Source organism: Glycine soja, chromosome 18, assembly GCF_004193775.1.
Source record: "Glycine soja cultivar W05 chromosome 18, ASM419377v2, whole genome shotgun sequence".
NCBI lineage: Eukaryota > Viridiplantae > Streptophyta > Magnoliopsida > Fabales > Fabaceae > Glycine > Glycine soja.
The window spans coordinates 1270499-1287950 of record NC_041019.1 but is presented as its reverse complement, the minus strand read 5'-3'; the positions used below and the strand labels follow the sequence as shown (position 1 = coordinate 1287950).

At 33.7% G+C, this 17452-nt stretch overlaps 3 protein-coding genes and 1 non-coding gene across 6 annotated transcripts; 2 read left to right on the top strand and 2 right to left on the bottom strand.

Moving 5' to 3' along the window:
* Positions 1–1286: 1286 nt before the first annotated feature.
* Positions 1287–4557, top strand: LOC114394686. 3 transcript variants are annotated; one of them, XM_028356354.1, is made up of 6 exons: positions 1287–1420; positions 1538–1658; positions 1727–1800; positions 2639–2768; positions 2909–3223; positions 3889–4161. In XM_028356354.1, exons 2-6 carry the CDS (start codon positions 1539–1541, stop codon positions 4159–4161), a joined length of 912 nt encoding a protein of 303 aa, XP_028212155.1. In that variant the 5' UTR covers positions 1287–1420; position 1538. The 3 variants fall into 3 exon arrangements, with proteins under 3 accessions (XP_028212155.1, XP_028212156.1, XP_028212157.1); XM_028356355.1 differs by having other exon boundaries at positions 1313–1436; XM_028356356.1 differs by lacking the exon at positions 1287–1420 and having other exon boundaries at positions 1539–1658; positions 3889–4557.
* An 850-nt stretch (positions 4558–5407) lies between these two features.
* TRNAR-ACG lies at positions 5408–5480 on the bottom strand. The gene has a single exon. It is a non-coding gene; the product is annotated as a tRNA-Arg (tRNA).
* An 87-nt stretch (positions 5481–5567) lies between these two features.
* Positions 5568–9543, top strand: LOC114397492 (oxidation resistance protein 1-like). Its single transcript, XM_028359547.1, has 8 exons — positions 5568–5889; positions 6271–6782; positions 6911–6983; positions 7359–7439; positions 7553–7616; positions 8486–8573; positions 8901–8985; positions 9113–9543. Exons 1-8 carry the CDS (start codon positions 5752–5754, stop codon positions 9194–9196), a joined length of 1125 nt encoding a protein of 374 aa, XP_028215348.1. The 5' UTR covers positions 5568–5751; the 3' UTR covers positions 9197–9543.
* A 614-nt stretch (positions 9544–10157) lies between these two features.
* Positions 10158–16450, bottom strand: LOC114396836 (asparagine synthetase [glutamine-hydrolyzing] 3-like). Its single transcript, XM_028359027.1, has 14 exons — positions 16313–16450; positions 15943–16081; positions 15432–15527; positions 15197–15338; positions 13679–13774; positions 13471–13565; positions 12657–12818; positions 12485–12565; positions 12171–12392; positions 11884–12018; positions 11250–11330; positions 11087–11173; positions 10881–10988; positions 10158–10530 (listed from the first exon to the last, which is right to left on the bottom strand). The coding sequence occupies exons 1-14, from the start codon at positions 16390–16392 to the stop codon at positions 10345–10347; spliced, it is 1710 nt and encodes a 569-aa protein (XP_028214828.1). The 5' UTR covers positions 16393–16450; the 3' UTR covers positions 10158–10344.
* Positions 16451–17452: the final 1002 nt, after the last annotated feature.

The following is a 17452-nucleotide window of genomic DNA, read 5'->3' as shown; positions in this document are numbered from 1 at the left end:
TACGAAAATGCAACTAATATAAAATCTATAATTGATTATTATTATTATTATTTTGATAATAAATTTTATTTTAAAGTAAAATTAAAAAAAACTCAAAAATGTATCACAACAAATTAAAATTTATCACTTTAAAATTAAAAAAAATGCTATAAACGTTTTTTTAGGTGATTAGGACCTTTAGACAATCTCCTCATTGGTTGAAGGAGAATCACAAGCCAACACACACACACACAAATATATATATATATATATATATATTTGAGATGAAAGAAAACATATTGAAAATGAAGTGAACATAATTATATTTTTTATTGTCAGAAAGAGAAAATTAAGAATACTCAGAATTATCGTTAGCTACTATATAATATATATTGGTAGGTAAACTTTCTGCAATATGGAAAGATAAAATGACATGTATCAAGCTCTATCATCGTAAGAAGTAATTAAACAGCTACTGATAGTACCACTTATTGTTGATGCGATCAAGTATCATTATTAAAAGTGGATGACATGTAGCTTCTCTATATGTATGCATGATTCATCCACTTTTAGAACCTTTCCTATCATATGAACCATAACCCTCAGAACAATATTTAAATGAAACTTGGCTTACGTTACCAAACTTGAACTTTTACATTTATTTATATTTTGAAGTGAACACGACATTAAGATTTTGAACCCAGAAAAATGAGATTGGCCTTGCTGTTATAGAACATCGTAACGAAACAAATTTTTAGGAACACTCACCTGTATTTTAGATTCCCGTTGGATAATTCAAAATTATGTTAAAATATTGATTAACGTGATTTTAAATAGATGTCCACATATTTAAAAATTAGATCTAATTTTTGTTTTTGAAAGGAAAATTAGATCTAAAACTAATTATGAGAAAATAATTTTAAATAAATTTTACCTTGAGTATAAAAAATATACTAAATTCTACTGATATCTTATTTTAAAATAAAAGCATCAAACATAACCTATCTCACTTCAAAATAAATTTTAATTATATTTATTTTTATAATTAATTTCATTCAAAATAAATTCACGTACATATCCTAGTATGTGAACCATTAATTAGACATAAATAATTAATATATTAAAATTAAAATTAAATCGTTCAAATATTATAAAAAAATAATTCTTGAACTAGAGAATAAGAAGACAAAAAATACACCTCCTTTATACAAGTGTCACAAAGATGAAAAAATGCTTAGGGTGTTGGGTTTCCATTCGTTGACAACTTTAATTGGTTAATTTGAATCACAAATCTCAACTGAAGATATTAGTATTAAAATTGTTAAGTTCCTTTTGTTTGAATAGTAAGAGAGTGAGATAACACGTTCTAATAAATTGCATTGGCCATCAAAGGACATGATGAGTGAAGCTCAAGCATAACGACGAAGGAGCGAGTTTCACAGTAGTGTCCAAACTCACTCCAAAACCTTTTTCAAATCTTTAGATTATTTAAACACATTTTCAATTCAATTCAAATACTATCTCCCACTCATTCACTCACTTTGACATTCACATTCAGAATGCAGAGAGGCACGCCAGTGAGAAAGCCACACACCAACACCTCCGATCTCCTCACTTGGTCGGAAACTCCTCCGCCAGAATCCGCCGCCACCGTCGCCTCCGCCACCCGCTCTGGCCAGGTTAGCATTGAAACAAACACTCTTTCATTCATTTCTCTCTTTTAACTCACACTGCATTCACATCGCAGCCTTCCGATAGAATCAGCAAGGTTCTCCATGGCGGCCAGCTCACCGACGAAGAAGCTCAGACGCTAGCCAAGAGGTACGATACAACATTCATTTCTTACTTACTCTCTGTTAGATTCACAACTCAGATCAGATCTACTAGTGCTTTTCTTTTCTCGATTTCTTCGATCTGATTTAACTTGTTTCTTTTCTTCCATCGATCTGTTTTTTTTTTTTTTTAATTTGTAATTTCGGTAAACTCGTTAGTTTCTTCGGCGTCTTCTGAGAGGTGATGCTTATTTGCTTGAGAGAAATGTGATGTTCAGTATCTAGCTCGTTTTAATTTATTTAGTTATTTTTAATTTGTGCTTGAGCTTGAAATGGAATGCTTCTTTCGTACCTTAAGCCTGATTAATTGATTGTGGTAATCTTATTAGTGGTTCCACTTTTTTGTTGTTAGCCTATGTTTATGCGTGATTTGGTGCGTTAATTAACCTTTAATTAGGCTTTGTTTGGATAATTTTCTTCTTAAGCACATATAAAGAAAACAAAAGGTGAGCTTAACAAAAAAAAAGAAGTTAAAATGTACTCAACTTTTCTTATAAACTAAAATCAACTTATGCAGCTTATCTTTCAGAGAAGTTACATGAAAGAGTTTCTTTAAAAATTTAAGTATATAAGTTGATTTTAGCTTATATGAAAAGTTTAGTTCATTTTACCTTGTTATTTCTTCTCCTATGAGTGTATATAGAGAAGTTTATTCAAACAGGACCTTAATAGAAAGTGGTTTTCATATACATGTGCTGCAGTGTGTATTTCTTCAGGACCTACTCTTTATTTTATGATTAATTAGGGCTAGGAGATGTTGCATTCATACCAATTTACTTTTTTAAATAAAAAAATGTTGAACATATCCTTCCATTTTTCACTCTCAGCAAACCATGCTCAGGGTATAAAATGAAAGAAATGACTGGAAGTGGTATATTTTCTGCCAATGGGGAAGATTCTGCATCAGAAGCCAATTCTGCAAATTTGAATAACAGAACAAGCATACGCATGTGTCAGGTATACTAACAGATAATTTTATGCAAGTATTTCAGTATGTGACTGTATGAGTATTTCATGAAGGTAAAATCAAACTCCATTCTAACAACGATGTTCTTGTTATGATTTGTTTTCCTCCCTGTGGTTGCATTGCATCTCAGCAAGCGATGAATGGAATTAGTCAGATATCATTCAGCACCGACGAAAGCATTTCTCCTAAAAAGCCTACCTCAATACCTGAGGTAGCAAAGCAGCGTGAACTGAGTGGAACTATGCAAAGTGATTCGGACACAAAGAGTAAGAAGCAAATATCAAATGCCAAGACCAAGGAGCTCAGTGGAAATGACATATTTGGCCCTCCTCCTGAAATCCTGCCCCGTTCAGTTGCGGCTGCACGCACTTTGGAATCAAAGGAAAGTAAAGACATGGGAGAGCCTCTTCCTAGAAATCTGCGAACATCAGTGAAAGTTTCAAATGTAAGTATCTTCCAGGCATGAAATAATCGTCATATATATGATTGGCTAAAGAATTGTTTGTTACTGTATAATCCCTTCTTATAAAATGGTTATCAATGTGGACTGAACTAAGCTTCTGTGCTAATTGTGGGACTGTAATATCTACATGGTTCTTCATGGTGATGAATTTTGACCTTTGAGGGTTCACCAATGATTAACTTGTACTTTCATGTAATGCAAAATTCAGAAGTAGATCAGTTCTGACCTTTTATTTTGGCAAGAATTTTATTTAAGATATAACTCAAAGGATGTACTAAAAGATAATCATAATACAATTGCATCTCTTGAGGAATACCCAATTATTTGGATGGATTTATTAAAATTTTATTCCATAATTTTTTTTCTTTTCCGAAATATAAGCCTGATTTGATGCTAAACCGCACATGCATGATTGAAAAAGGCCAGCAGTTTGTCTCATTGTCTTTAAAGTTTCCATAATAGTATTATTCTTTTTAAAATTTGTTTCCCGAAATAAGTTTTTGTTTTTGCTTTTACAATAAAGTCAATAATGGCAAAATCTTTTGTAAAACAAGATTCCCGTTCGTTCCTTTTTATGTTTTTCAACTTAGTTCATGTCCTTTTTGATCTCGGCTTTCATTTTAACCTTGCTTTTCTTATATTTGTAGCCTGCAGGTGGCCAAAGTAATATCTTATTTGGTGAAGCACCAGTTGAGAAGACGGCAAAGAAGATACATAACCAGAAGTTTGCGGAGCTGACAGGCAATAATATTTTCCAAGGAGATGTTCCTCCAGGCTCAGCAGAGAAGCCTCTGAGCAGGGCTAAGCTCAGAGAAATGACTGGCAGTGACATATTTGCTGATGGAAAGGCAGAAATCAAAGACCCTGTGCGAGGTGCCCGGAAACCCCCTGGTGGAGAGAGCAGCATTGCCTTGGTTTAAGTTAATTTTAACTTACAAAAATACTAGCAATATATTCTCTAATATATTTTTTCTGACATACTTTCTATTGATAGAAATTCGCGTGAGTCTTACTAAAAATGTGAGTCTCATCCACAAACAAGTGAAACTCACATGAATTTCAGTCAATGAAAGAAAGCAGATAAAAAAATGTATTGAAAAATGTGTTGTTAGCATTCTTCTTTAACTTATCCCCCTTTGACTTAGGCATTCTATAAATTCGTCTGAACTTCCATGTTTTTCAGTAGAAGGGTCAGTGTGTTCGATTATCAGCATTGTAGGTTTCAACTTTCAATGAACGTGGCATAATCTTACTTTACATTTGAATGATGAAACATGAAATCGGCCCCTCTTGGACGAGGATTTTGTGTTCATTTATCCCTATTCGTACCGCTGCTAAAAATGTTACGAAAACTACAATTGTGTCATGTTTTGTTGAGTAGTTAAGAAGGGTGGGATTAGGCGATTATGTGATCTGATTACGAAGGGGCACTTCAAGTCTATTAGTGCAAGCAATGTGCTGCAAAGGACAATTTCTTTTGAGTTTATATTTCTTTTAGTGGCGTACACTGATATCTTTATGAAAAAAAATCAAAAATATTGACAAAATTCAGGTTGTATATAGTTAAAAAGAAAAGGGGTACAAAAGTAAATCTACATGATGCTTAAACAAATTAACTTTGACTTTTTTTTATATTTGGAACAATTAATAATTTAAAGGTTAATGATATTTTTAACCTTCAACTTACTTTTTATTTTTTTTGACAAGTTTTATCTTTAATAAATTAATTTAGCTTCTTATACTCCTTACTTTTAACAAATTTATAAAATTAATCTTATATTATTTTACCCGTAACATAATTATACTTTGTATTTTCATTTTTTTTTTTACAAATTTTACACTCAACTCTTTTTTTTTACAAATTTTATCTTTAACTTTTATGTTTATCAATGACAAAATAACAAGATAAAATCTGTAAATTTTCTAAAAATTACAAGTAAAACATCTCAAATTAATTTGTTGAGATAAAATTTGACAAAAAGAATAAAAAATTGAGAGTAACAAGTACAATTAATTAAGCATTTAAAAAAGTAGTATTAAAGTAAACCCTTACATCTATTTAAATTTAAAATTTCATTTCATTCTATCGAAAGACTCTTAAATTAAATATAATGAAAGGTAAAAACCCGTAAAAATAGCAAAAATTATTAAAACATTAACAGAAAACGACTCCACTGGGGATCGAACCCAGAATCTCTGGTTCCGTAGACCAGCGCCTTATCCATTGGGCCATGGAGTCCACACGTTATTAGTGTTTTCAAACAATCTAATTATTTAATAGAAAACAATTGATTAGTGATGGCGGCGTGATCACCAAGTCAAGCTGTATGGCGTTCAGGGTCAGCATCTGCATCTGCAAGGTTGGGTGCTCAGGAATCTGAAAGCTGCGACACATCAACAAAGAACACCAACACTGAAGTTATCTTGTCCTCAAATGTGCCATAGAAACAAGGACAAAAAAATCCCATGTTTCTGAAGTTAGCAGCAGGTTTGGAGTTCCATAAGTAGAAATGGGAAAAAGACAATCTTTGCGCAACAAAGCCACCCACCTTGTTTCTGTCCTTCTCAACCCCATCTCCGATTCCGACACTTCCAATCCCAAAACCTCCAAACAACACCCACCAACACCAACACCTACACCTCCTTCCGTAAGTTCTCTCTCTCATTCTTAATTCTTAATCCATGTTATCTTGTCTCCCTAACGTATATAAAATATATTTATTAATTTATTTATCAAATTCAATCCTCATTCTTAGCTCGTACGAGGTTAATGTCTACCTTTTTTTTATCGTTAATTGTTGGTATTTTGTTAGCGGGTTAAATCGAACCTACGATCTTTTCCCCTCTCCCTTCTCCTTTCCCACCAAGCCAACCTTATAACTACAGGTTCATGTCTACTTATATTAATATGTTTGATTTACCTTTTCTCTTTACTTTTTTTGAAGTTATTTTTTTTAAGAGATTTTGGCTTCAAAGTAAACTTTAGGTGACTGTTTAATATTTTCCGTGCAATTTTGCTGTTGTCTCAGGGACAAGTAGGTGGATCAGAGACAAATGATGAAGAGGGTAACCGTGGTTTAGTTGATGGGCCTGATACTTCATCCTTCACTGCGTTCCTCTATTCCTTATTGTCTTCCTCTGACACTGGAGATAATGCAAACTCACGCGTGCAGAGTGATGATAATAAATCTGCTGCACCTGATCACAACCCTTTACCAGACTCATCATCGCTGAAGGAAAATGGTGGGAGGAAGAGTTTGATTTCTAGAAGCAAGCAATCAATTGGTAAGGCTATTCGCAGAATTGGTGGATTTCACCATCAGGATCGCAGGGATAATGTTGAAATGAAATTGGATGATGGGCATGGTTCTAAGGTTTCTGGTGGTGTTGAGATGAGGAGAATTGAACCTGTGACTGTGCCTTTGGTTGATCTTCCAGAAATTTCTGAACCTTCAGTTCTCCTTTCAGATAGTATACGGAACGTTCTCTATGTTTCTCTTCCACCTCTTATTCACGGAAGGAAATGGCTGTTGTTGTACAGGTATCTCTATGGATGATTGTTCATTGTCAGACACGAGATTCTGTCCATTCTGTTCTGAAGTTCTTAGTCTTGCTATGGATGGATGATTTTATCATTATTATCATAAGCTTATTATACATGTTCTGCAGCACTTGGAGGCATGGTATATCACTTTCCACTCTTTACCGGAGAAGCATGCTTTGGCCTGGATTGAGTTTGCTGGTAGTACAGCTTAATTATCCTTTAGCTGGTATTAATTTTAAGCATGCATTTATCTATGTCTGATCTACATTGGAAAATAAAATAAGAAGGTCAAATGCTAAATGGTGCTTGAATATTATGTAAATAATTTTGATACTGTAATTAACAGTAGCATGCAGTGGTTTTATGGTGTCACTATGTTGCCCAAGTTTGTTTATTTACTAGTTAAACAAGTTTAAGCTGGCAAATTGTACAATCACATCATGGTAATTCCCATGCTATATTATGGATTGCCTCCCTCTTGTTTTTTCCTAGTTGTAACTTGAAATTGAAATTATACAGCCACTACTTTTTCCAATCTTGGATTAGTTCTCATTGCCAGATATTCCATTCTAGGTTGTTGGTGATAAAAAAGGAGCAGTATTTGGCAGCTTAGTTGAAGCACCTCTCAGATCATCCAGCAAGAAAAAATACCAGGTCATGCCAAAAGTCATTTATCCTATGTTCCCATGGATTATCTGATAGGCTGATACTGTTCCTGCAATTGTGCTGCTTGTTATTTTATGTTGTTGACAATAGATTTTGTACAGGGAACAAACAAGACATTTGTTTTCACAAATATCTCTGGTCAGCCTGTTATATATCGTCCAACAGGTATCTACATTTAATCTATTATTTCTGTTTGAAATGTTGCACTTTGTTCTTCTTTTGCTGTTATAATCACACTGAGTTTTGCTAGCTATCAAAATCAGAGATTATTTGTTCTTCTTTAGATTTTTCTATCTGTAGGGAATGTGAAGAGAATTTGTTTGAAGTTGATTTATTGTGATGAATGGTGATAACAGGTTAATAACATAAGATTTCCCTTTGGTTCGGTGCACATTTTGAAAAACATGCCGAAACTAGCTTATGAAGTATAATACTATTTTTGTAGCAGAATCTGGCTATATATACCACCCAGACCCCCACCCCTTATTTTATTTTTTAAATTAAAAGGTTAAATTTCTGGATAATCATGAGATCACATGATCTAGTGAATGGAATGTCATCTTTTAACCATATAGAATCAATCTCCTAAGGAATGCTTGATTTTGTTCTTCTTTAGATACACCGAAATTTTGTCTGCTACATTAAGTGATCAACTTGCCAATGAGATTCGATTTTAATTCCATGATACTTTCCTATTCATCTGATTATCTACGAATCATTTAAAAATGATGAATTTTCTGGCATGTTTAACAGTTGCCCTAGTAGAATATTAGAAATTGAACGAAGAAAATGTTACAATGGAGTAATTCTGTTTGTGTGGGATTTAGCACCAGCATGAGGCTTTACGTGAGTTTTGAAATGCAAAAGAAAAGTGATACTAGAGCAGCAGTCTATACAGTTAAAGTTACACGAATATAATGTGACTCCCATCTTAGGATTTGATCAACACACAATTACATAGAGTGAATATATCTGGCTTGGTGTGGAATTCCAGATGCTGCTTTCCTTGACTTGCTTAACCACAATATTTGCAGGAGTAAACCGCTTTTTCACACTGTGCAACACTGACTACATAGCAATTGGTGGAGGAGGTCATTTTGCGCTTTATTTGGATGGTGATCTGTAAGGATGCTCTACTTTCATGATGATATTTTTTTTTTCGTTTTAAGAATGTTAGAATTATGAATCTATACCATAACTATATATAAATGATCAAGATTAAAAGTTAGTAGTCATATGAACTCTTGAAAGGAATCATTTTTATTTATCTTTTAATCTTGATTATTGATCTAATGATCTATATTTATCATTCTTATTTCTCATAATAATTATGTGTTCTTATATGATTTACTGCTTATATTTATAGGCTTCCTTCCATCAATAATATCTTCAGCTTGAGTTTTGTTTTTGTTTTTTAACCCCTTCTGAATTTGTGACATCTACTTGAAGATTGAATGGTTCAAGTTCAGTCTCGGAAACGTATGGGAATCCTTGCCTTGCAAATTCTCAAGACTTTGAAGTGAAGGAAGTAGAGGTGCACACAAAGTTTCTCTCCCTCCCTCTCTTTGCACACCTCTCCCACCTTTGTTTGTCCTGCTACTTGTGAAATATGCTTTGTATATGACTTAGAACAAGTTAATTGATTTGTGTCATTCATGCAGTTATGGGGCTTTGTACATGCTTCAAAATATGAAGAAGTACTTGCAATGAGCAAAACAGAAGCACCCGGGATCTGCCGATTCTGAATATTCAAATGGCTTGCAGTTGGTATTTCATTGAATGGTCACTTTCCCTCTGGCCTCTAGTGAAGTGAGCAATGCGAAGTTCATATGACAATATAATGGAGACATATTTTATGTATCCAATTATGTTCGGACTAAGCAACTAACATATATGTAAATATTTACCAAGCCTGTATATATGGAGTCCCTACACATATATATAGTTTTTTTTTTTTTGCCAATTTTGTTCAGAATAAAAGGTGGAGCAAATTTGTATTCTTAAAGCAGATGATGAAAGAACGTGAAATAACCCTATGACCTTACGTTCCGACACTATAATTTTACTATGCTGTGGAGTCCTTTAATCTTAATTCGTATACGTAGTTTGAAAAATAAAGGCTAAATGAATTTGTAAGTTCCTGTATTATTTAACAATTTTAAACATGTCAATACTTTTTAAAAAATTATTACTAAGTATATGAACGTTATTGTTGTGTAAAATTATTTTATATTTTCATTAATTATAAATATTATTTGTATGACTTTTAAACATAAAAGTTAACAAATTAATCATATGATGAATTACGATTAGATAATGATCAGTATTTAACTTATTTTTCTTATTTTCATGAGGTCTAGTATTGCTTTTTTTAAAATCACTTTGTTATTGGTACACTGTATCCATTTTTTTTTTTGTTGATCACTAATTTTGGTCAAGGAACTTGAATGACCACTATTAGGGAATTTTTTTTTTCAATTATTTTTTTCATTCACAAGACTTTGTTTAAAATTATTAAATCTAATATTACTCGAATTAACGATTGATATTCATTATTATTGGTTAAGAATATAGAAAGGATTAAATTTTTTTTAATAACATAATCTCTAAATTAATTGAAAATCTTCGAGTGGGACCCTATATTTGAGAAAATTCTAATGGAAATGTGATCAAAAGGTCCAACTAATGATTTAAAAATTTAATGACTTAATTACAAAATTTAAATATAGATATTTATTTAAAATAACCCACAAACAGTTCAAAACCTACATATTAATTTGACCTGAAAATAAAAACAATCCCACTTCTCATTAGTTTTGTCTACTTGAAGTTTAAATCCCCACTAGACAGTTGTTGCATACATTTTTTTTCTCTTGACAATCGATTATGGGCCTTAAAGGGTTCCATTTTTGGGCTCGTCAATTTTGGTATCCACTGCATCATATGCAGCATCATGAATACCAAGTGCGGCACGACCAGAAGGATCAAGATTTTTTGACCATGCTGCATCCCATTCCACAGCTTTTGCAGTACTGCATGCCACACTAGGACCTCCTGGCACTGTTGCCTTTGCTGCATTCTGTCAAAATGGTTCAACATAATCAGAAGGAGGTTTGGAAGGATTTGAATTTGTAAAAGTCAATCAATTTGTGAGCACATTACAAGGCTACTCGATCCTTAGGTGCAAGGTTCTGATGCACACACAACACATGACATGAAAACATCCAATTCTTTTGAGTTTAAATATAGGCATGCAAGGCACTCGCAGTGTAAATTTTTTTACAATGCCAATCAATTAGAAGTCATATTTTCAAAGTAATTATTATAAAATTCAACAAAATTTTCATATATAATAGTATGTGATTGGATGACTAAATGCATATATTATTTATTCATTGCTTTTTTAAAAAAAGAAACTATAAAATCCACCTTTGGAAAGAACTTCTCAAAAATTGTCCTGTAGAGGTATCCTTCTTTTGTGGTAGGAGTGTTTTCAGGGTAAATAAAATTGGCAGCCATCATCGTCGCATCTGTGACCTGGTCATTTATTGAAAGAAAAAAACAAAAGTACAATTAATTAAAACTTATGGCATTACATCCAAAAAAGAAGTTCAACGTCACAAGTTAAAACCTACTTGTTTGTTTGCGTGATCCTTCAAGCCATCAATCCAGCTGTAACCAACCCCATCACTGAATTGTTCCTTCTGCCTGTACAATATGTGCTGAAAATACAGAGAGAACTAGTTCAGAAATCCTTCAAGACACAAAAATAAACATGATGCAGTAGTTGATACAAACCTTTGGTAAATATGGATTCTTATCGTCATCAAATGCATTGCGTAATACCCACTTCTCTATCCTTCCAAGATCAGGCCTTATCTGTGCAATTTGTCATACATTTCATAGTGTGATTAAAAATGAAGTCAACAAGATTAACTTCATAATGCTGTAAAATCAATTTACATAATAAAAACTTTAGAACTGTCCATAGACTTGTTTTATTGGATAAGCACTATCATATACCTAGGGCTATTGCCTTGCCTTAAAGACTAGGTGTTATACTTGATGAAACAAGAAGAATCTCCATACGAGATAACCATTAACCAGAAGAAACAAACTTGAACATTTAAAGTGAAGGAAAGTTGAAAAGACATTTGAATTTGTTTAGCAGTAAGGTACACAATCTAAATCAACAATGCAGGTACATAGTTTAGTTATGAATGAAAAAGTTATTGTATCCAACACCAACTAAAAAAGTAAATATTTTAATAATTATATAAATATGTAAGTTAAAAAAAAGAAAAAAGCTTGGGGGTGCCACATAACCAAGTTCTGCCACTGGATGCACATGCAATCAACCCAATCATAAGACAAGCTAAAGCAGTTATGCAGCATAATAAGAGGAAAACAGAAAAAAGTCAAGGTAAAATACCATTTTCCATTCCGGATCTATACTCATGGCTACGTTGATAAATTCTTTATCCAAGAATGGTACACGTGCCTCTACACCCCATGCTGCAGTTGATTTATTGGCTCTCAGGCAGTCATAAAGATGAAGAGCTTTAATCTGCCAAATCATCAAAGCCATAAAAACTTGAATAAACAAGCAAAGCACAAAACGAATGAAGAGATAAAGAGAGAATATAACGATTTGAGCACGCATGAAACTTTGCAAAATAAATTAAATCAAACAGAATTACATAACAATTATTGCATTACTTTTCGACATGTTTCTTCATGAAACTCTTTCTTGTTAGGTGCCTTGTGAAAATACAGGTAACCTCCAAATATTTCATCTGAACCTTCTCCAGAAAGTACCATTTTCACTCCCAAGGCTTTAATTTTTCTGGACATAAGAAACATTGCAGTACTTGCTCTGATAGTCGTTACATCATATGTTTCAATATGGTAAATGACTTCTTCAAGTGCATCTATACCTTCCTGATACAGCAAAACAAAAAATTACTTCTGAGTGACAATAAAAGAACTCACTTGAAAAAAAATAAAATGAAGAGAGAATGAGAGATGATTACCTGAACCGTGAAATAAAGTTCATGGTGACGAGTACCAAGGTAATCTGCTACCTCTTTTGCAGCTTTCAAGTCAGGAGAGCCCTGAATGGTGGAACTGTCAGATCATGAAGCATACAAAATCTAATATAATAGCTTCCTTGCGTTGAAGAAGGGTAACACAACTCATTCTGACCTTTAAACCAATGCAGAAAGTATGTAACTGTGATCCCCATTGACGAGCAGATTCAGATTCAGCCAAATAACGATTGACCACTGCAGCAACAAGTGATGAGTCCAATCCTCCAGACAAAAGAACTCCAAAAGGTACATCAGTCATCATTCTCTTAACTACAGCCTGAATGATATCACAGTGAAACCAAGCAAAGCGTTAAAAAAGATGTTGTGATAATCAACCATGCCATCAGTTAGTATGTGACTCCATTACACCAAAGGGAGTCTCTAAAAATAAAAGGAACAAAAGGACCATTCTCCTTCACAAACTGACAAATTATAATATCATCCCCACCTATGAGCTATGGTTGTCCTCACATCAGTAGCATATCAACTTATTTAGTGCATGCAAGCCATACATCTTCTACAACATAGATCTTGCCAGTTCTATACTTGGACGTCAGATTCAATAGATGGTGATGATGCAGAGATTGTTAAGTATACTTTCCTCAGAAGGGTCCTAAGTTTTATTCCGGGGTGCATTTTGGTTTTCTAACCCCTGGTTACAGCATGCATTTTTGCTAAAATTAGTGTCAAGTGACTTCCACTTGAGCTGTTACCGAAGGAAATTTAATGGTTATAGTCTCATGCAAAAATGATAAGTATAACAGACATAGATAAAACATGAAAGGGTGGTTTTGACCATTCAAAGTTTTGCGTAGAGCTGCTAAAAGTCTGAATCAGTTGTCAAACAAATGCAGTAGAACTGATTTTTCAGAAATGAGAAGAATCATCTAAGAGTTGAAAATAGAAAATAACACAACAGTAGCTTATACCCTCTCGAAGGTCTCACGCAAAAGGGTTGGATCATAGGGAGTTGATGGAATATCCTCTGAAAACCATGGTGGATTGTACCACCTTCTTAATCCTCCTGCAAATATAGCAAATTTTAACAACATGTAGTGTTACAATATCTGAAATGCAAAAAACATGGGAATTACAAGAGTCATAAACAGAGAATAGAATAAATGACATTATTGATACCCTGTTTGCTGGAATAGATATGCCCTGGAGGAAAAGATATGAATCTCTCACAATCATCACTCAGAGCTTTCATTTCAGATGCAAACCATGTTGATCCTGCAAATAAACCAGCCCCTCCATAGATAACATATCTGATCCGTTCATGTGATTAAAAATAGAAAAGAACAATCATGCCAAGTTACAGAAAAGAAGACATGTATATCCAAGTAAATAAGCCAATATAAATTTTCTATCAAAAAATTATTCAAGTTCAGAATAAACAAGACGAGTGTGTATGTGAGGGAGAGAAAGAGATGCTTCATTTACTTGCCATGGAAAAACTAGAATATGTTCCAAAAAGTAAGAAGCACCAGAGGATATAATAAAGTCATATTAATGAGAGGTTGGAAACTTGGAGACGAGCTCTAGAAACACATGGCTTTCGCCTAAGCAGAAGCAAATCGGAGTATATGGAATGTAAGTTCAACAAAAGAAGGAGGGTTTCTAACTCAGAGGTGAAAATAGGAGACCATATTATCCCTCAAGTCACACGGTTTAAATATCTTGGGTCTGTAATACAGGATGATGGGTAAATTGAAGGGGATGTGAATCATCGCATTCAAGCAGGATGGATGAAATGGAGAAAAGCATCGGGGGTGTTATGTGATGCAAAGGTACCGATCAAGCTAAAGGGAAAGTTTTATCGGACTGCGGTAAGACCGGCGATTTTGTACGGAACAGAATGTTGGGCGGTCAAGAGTCAACATGAGAATAAAGTAGGTGTAGCGGAGATGAGGATGTTGCGGTGGATGTGTGGTAAGACTCGACAGGATAAAATTAGAAACGAAGCTATTAGAGAGAGGGTTGGAGTAGCGCCTATTGTAGAGAAGATGATGGAAAATAGACTTAGGTGGTTTGGGCATGTAGAGAGAAGACCGGTAGACTCTGTAGTGAGGAGAGTAGACCAGATGGAGAGAAGACAAACAATTCGAGGCAGAGGAAGACCCAAAAAGACTATAAGAGAGGTTATCAAAAAGGATCTCGAAATTAATGGTTTGGATAGAAGTATGGTACTTGATAGAACATTATGGCGGAAGTTGATCCATGTAGCCGACCCCACCTAGTAGGATAAGGCGTTGTTGTTGTTGTTGTTGTTGTAGCACAACGGGTGGGGTCAATTTTTAGTACTTCCCTTGAGCTAAGAAAATTCAAGTGCTGTGCAAATGAGGGTAAACAACATCAAATTTCTTGATAGTGTTATTTATACTATAAAAATACAAGTATATATAAACCTGTATAAAAAAATGTAATGAGTTGAAACTCAGATTTCTGTAGGAGTTCTTACAAAAGCTGAGTTGTTGAAGATTTGGAGCCACTGGGATGGCACGCATTTATCTCACTTTATTGAAAAATACAGTTAAGCATATCCACATTCACTTGGATTTACTTAAATTGAACAATAGCTAGCTCTATTTGAGAGGCTGAGACAGCATTCAGATTGAAGTGAAATAGTAAAAAGTTATAACAAAAGCCACATACCATCATGACCCCAGCCCAAGTATAGAGGGGTAATGCCAATAGCATCACGAGCAGCAATAAAACTTTTATCCCTAGTATCAAGAAGAATAAAGGCAAACATCCCATCCAGCATATTAACAAATTCTTCTCCATGTTCTTCATACTGACATGATAATTACAATAAAAAAACAAGTTTAATAATTTATGGGAAAACAGTGAATTGATTACCAAATCTAACTGATTCACAAACACTTACAAGATGGGCAATCACTTCACAATCACTACCAGTTCGAAATTGATGGGAACTCAGTTTCTGCCTCAATTGCTTGTGATTGTATATCTCCCCATTTACCTAACATTGGCACAGTTTCAACAAGGAAATATCTGGTATGAGATAACCAAATATCTAGAAACTAGTTCAGTATATATCATAAAAATTTAAGTGTGAAAACAATACAATAAGAGATATCCAAAAATTAAAAAGACGGCATAGCGCATTCAAATGCCTTTTGATAAGCATTCTCATCGATGTTCAACAATGCAAGAGTCAGGCTTTTGGTCTAATACTTCATAAATATCATATTTGGCTAGGTTCTCAGGCTAAGTAACAGACCAAACTAGAGACTATAAGCATGTAAATTAGCATCCATGCAAGTGCTCCTCTTTAACCCTTTCCAGAAAAGAAAAAACGATACGTAGTCTAATAAAATGAATATTCCCCCAAAAAATGCACATATATTATTTTATAGTGGCACAAAGATACGTACAGTGACAATAACAGTTTTGTCTTCGTTGTACAAAGGTTGATCCCCCGAAGTAGGGTCAACAATAGCAAGGCGTTGATGAGCAAGGTAACAATCCTCATAGCAATGTATGCCACTCCAATCAGGACCTCTATGCCGCAACCTACGTTTTTCAAGTCAATCACAACCACACACAATTCAGAATAAAAAAATTAATTCTTCAAAAGCAGCAAAATATAATTTACTAAACCAAGAAAATAAATAAAATGGGGAAAAAAAAGTTATCTTTTTTTTTTTTTGGTTGCATAAAGTGAAAGCACAAATGATGAGTAACATAAATATAAAAAATGGTAAACCGAAGCAGAGAGATAAAGAAATTAGAAATGTGTGTGACCTGCGAGACAATTCGATGATGCGAGCGCGCTTGGTCTGAGAGTTGTCGACGCAACCCAACACTGCGAGGATTCCGCACATGGCGGCTGCAAATAAAAACTGGAACACCAAGGGAAGACACACAACACAACACAACAACAGAACTGAGGGTAAAGTGATAGGTTTCAGTATTTATTTAGTCACGTGAATCAGTGAATGACCATTTTTTTTTCCTTTTTTAATTTTATTTACTATTTATTATTATTGTTTCTCGCATGTTGTCAGAAGATTCTCTCGTATGTTCCTTTTTTTCTTTTTCAGCATTCATTTAAGCATTTTTTTTTCTTTTTATAAGTGATGGATGAAAGAATCTTCTACTAGGGTTCTTGTTAGCACCAGATTCCACTCCGGATTCCTTTTAGGCTGTCCCCTGCTTTTTAGTCCTGGTCAAATTTAGTGGGCTGAAGAGAGGGGCTAATAGCCTAATACCTGGGATGGAAGGTAATTATTCCATTAAGAAAATTATAAATTAACATTAGAGATATTAATTTTTAAATGATATGATTAATATATCATTAATAACATGCTAGTAGTTTTAAAATAACACCATTTGCATCGTGGGTCCACAGCAGCAAAGGGGGTGGCATACACATATAGTCATATAGATCTCAATCTTCAGGTCAATAACAATACGCAGAGCAAAAACAGAGGGTGGAGCCAATGCCATCCTTCGTCAATCGTTAATTTGGCTGATTAACCAGAATTTATTCAATGTTATTATTGATCATCGATCATATTCTCAACAATGAGGAAGATTTGTATGAGTATGGATTGATTTTTAATCAAATCAAAGATATCATGAGATTGTATCTCTCCTGTACACTTTAAGCTAGAAATTCAATCTATTTTGATACTAAAAATATTTTCAATATAATTCTTCGTCGTATTCACAATTCTTTATTAATGGATAGAATATGATTTTGTTGTCTTAAAAAATTAAACAATGTAAGGTACACATATTGGCTTTTTTTAGGTAAGGGTAAGTTACACAAAACATTTTAGTTGATTTTTATTTTTTTATTAATTAGAAAATTTGTTTGATTATTTGATAAATATTTTTTTTAATAGTTTTTAAAACTCTACTTTAAGTAATATTTTTTAA

Coding starts and splice junctions, on each gene's coding strand:
- LOC114394686 (XM_028356356.1), top strand. CDS start 1,539: ATGCAGAGAGGCACGCCAGTGAGAAAGCCACACACCAACACCTCCGAT. Junction 2,769..2,908: donor CAAGCATACGCATGTGTCAG/GTATACTAACAG, acceptor ATTGCATCTCAG/CAAGCGATGAATGGAATTAG. Junction 3,224..3,888: donor CATCAGTGAAAGTTTCAAAT/GTAAGTATCTTC, acceptor TTATATTTGTAG/CCTGCAGGTGGCCAAAGTAA.
- LOC114397492 (XM_028359547.1), top strand. CDS start 5,752: ATGGGAAAAAGACAATCTTTGCGCAACAAAGCCACCCACCTTGTTTCT. Junction 5,890..6,270: donor CAACACCTACACCTCCTTCC/GTAAGTTCTCTC, acceptor CTGTTGTCTCAG/GGACAAGTAGGTGGATCAGA. Junction 7,440..7,552: donor CCAGCAAGAAAAAATACCAG/GTCATGCCAAAA, acceptor GATTTTGTACAG/GGAACAAACAAGACATTTGT.
- LOC114396836 (XM_028359027.1), bottom strand. CDS start 16,392: ATGTGCGGAATCCTCGCAGTGTTGGGTTGCGTCGACAACTCTCAGACC. Junction 13,566..13,678: donor TATCTATTCCAGCAAACAGG/GTATCAATAATG, acceptor CTATATTTGCAG/GAGGATTAAGAAGGTGGTAC. Junction 12,019..12,170: donor ATGAAGAAACATGTCGAAAA/GTAATGCAATAA, acceptor ATGATTTGGCAG/ATTAAAGCTCTTCATCTTTA.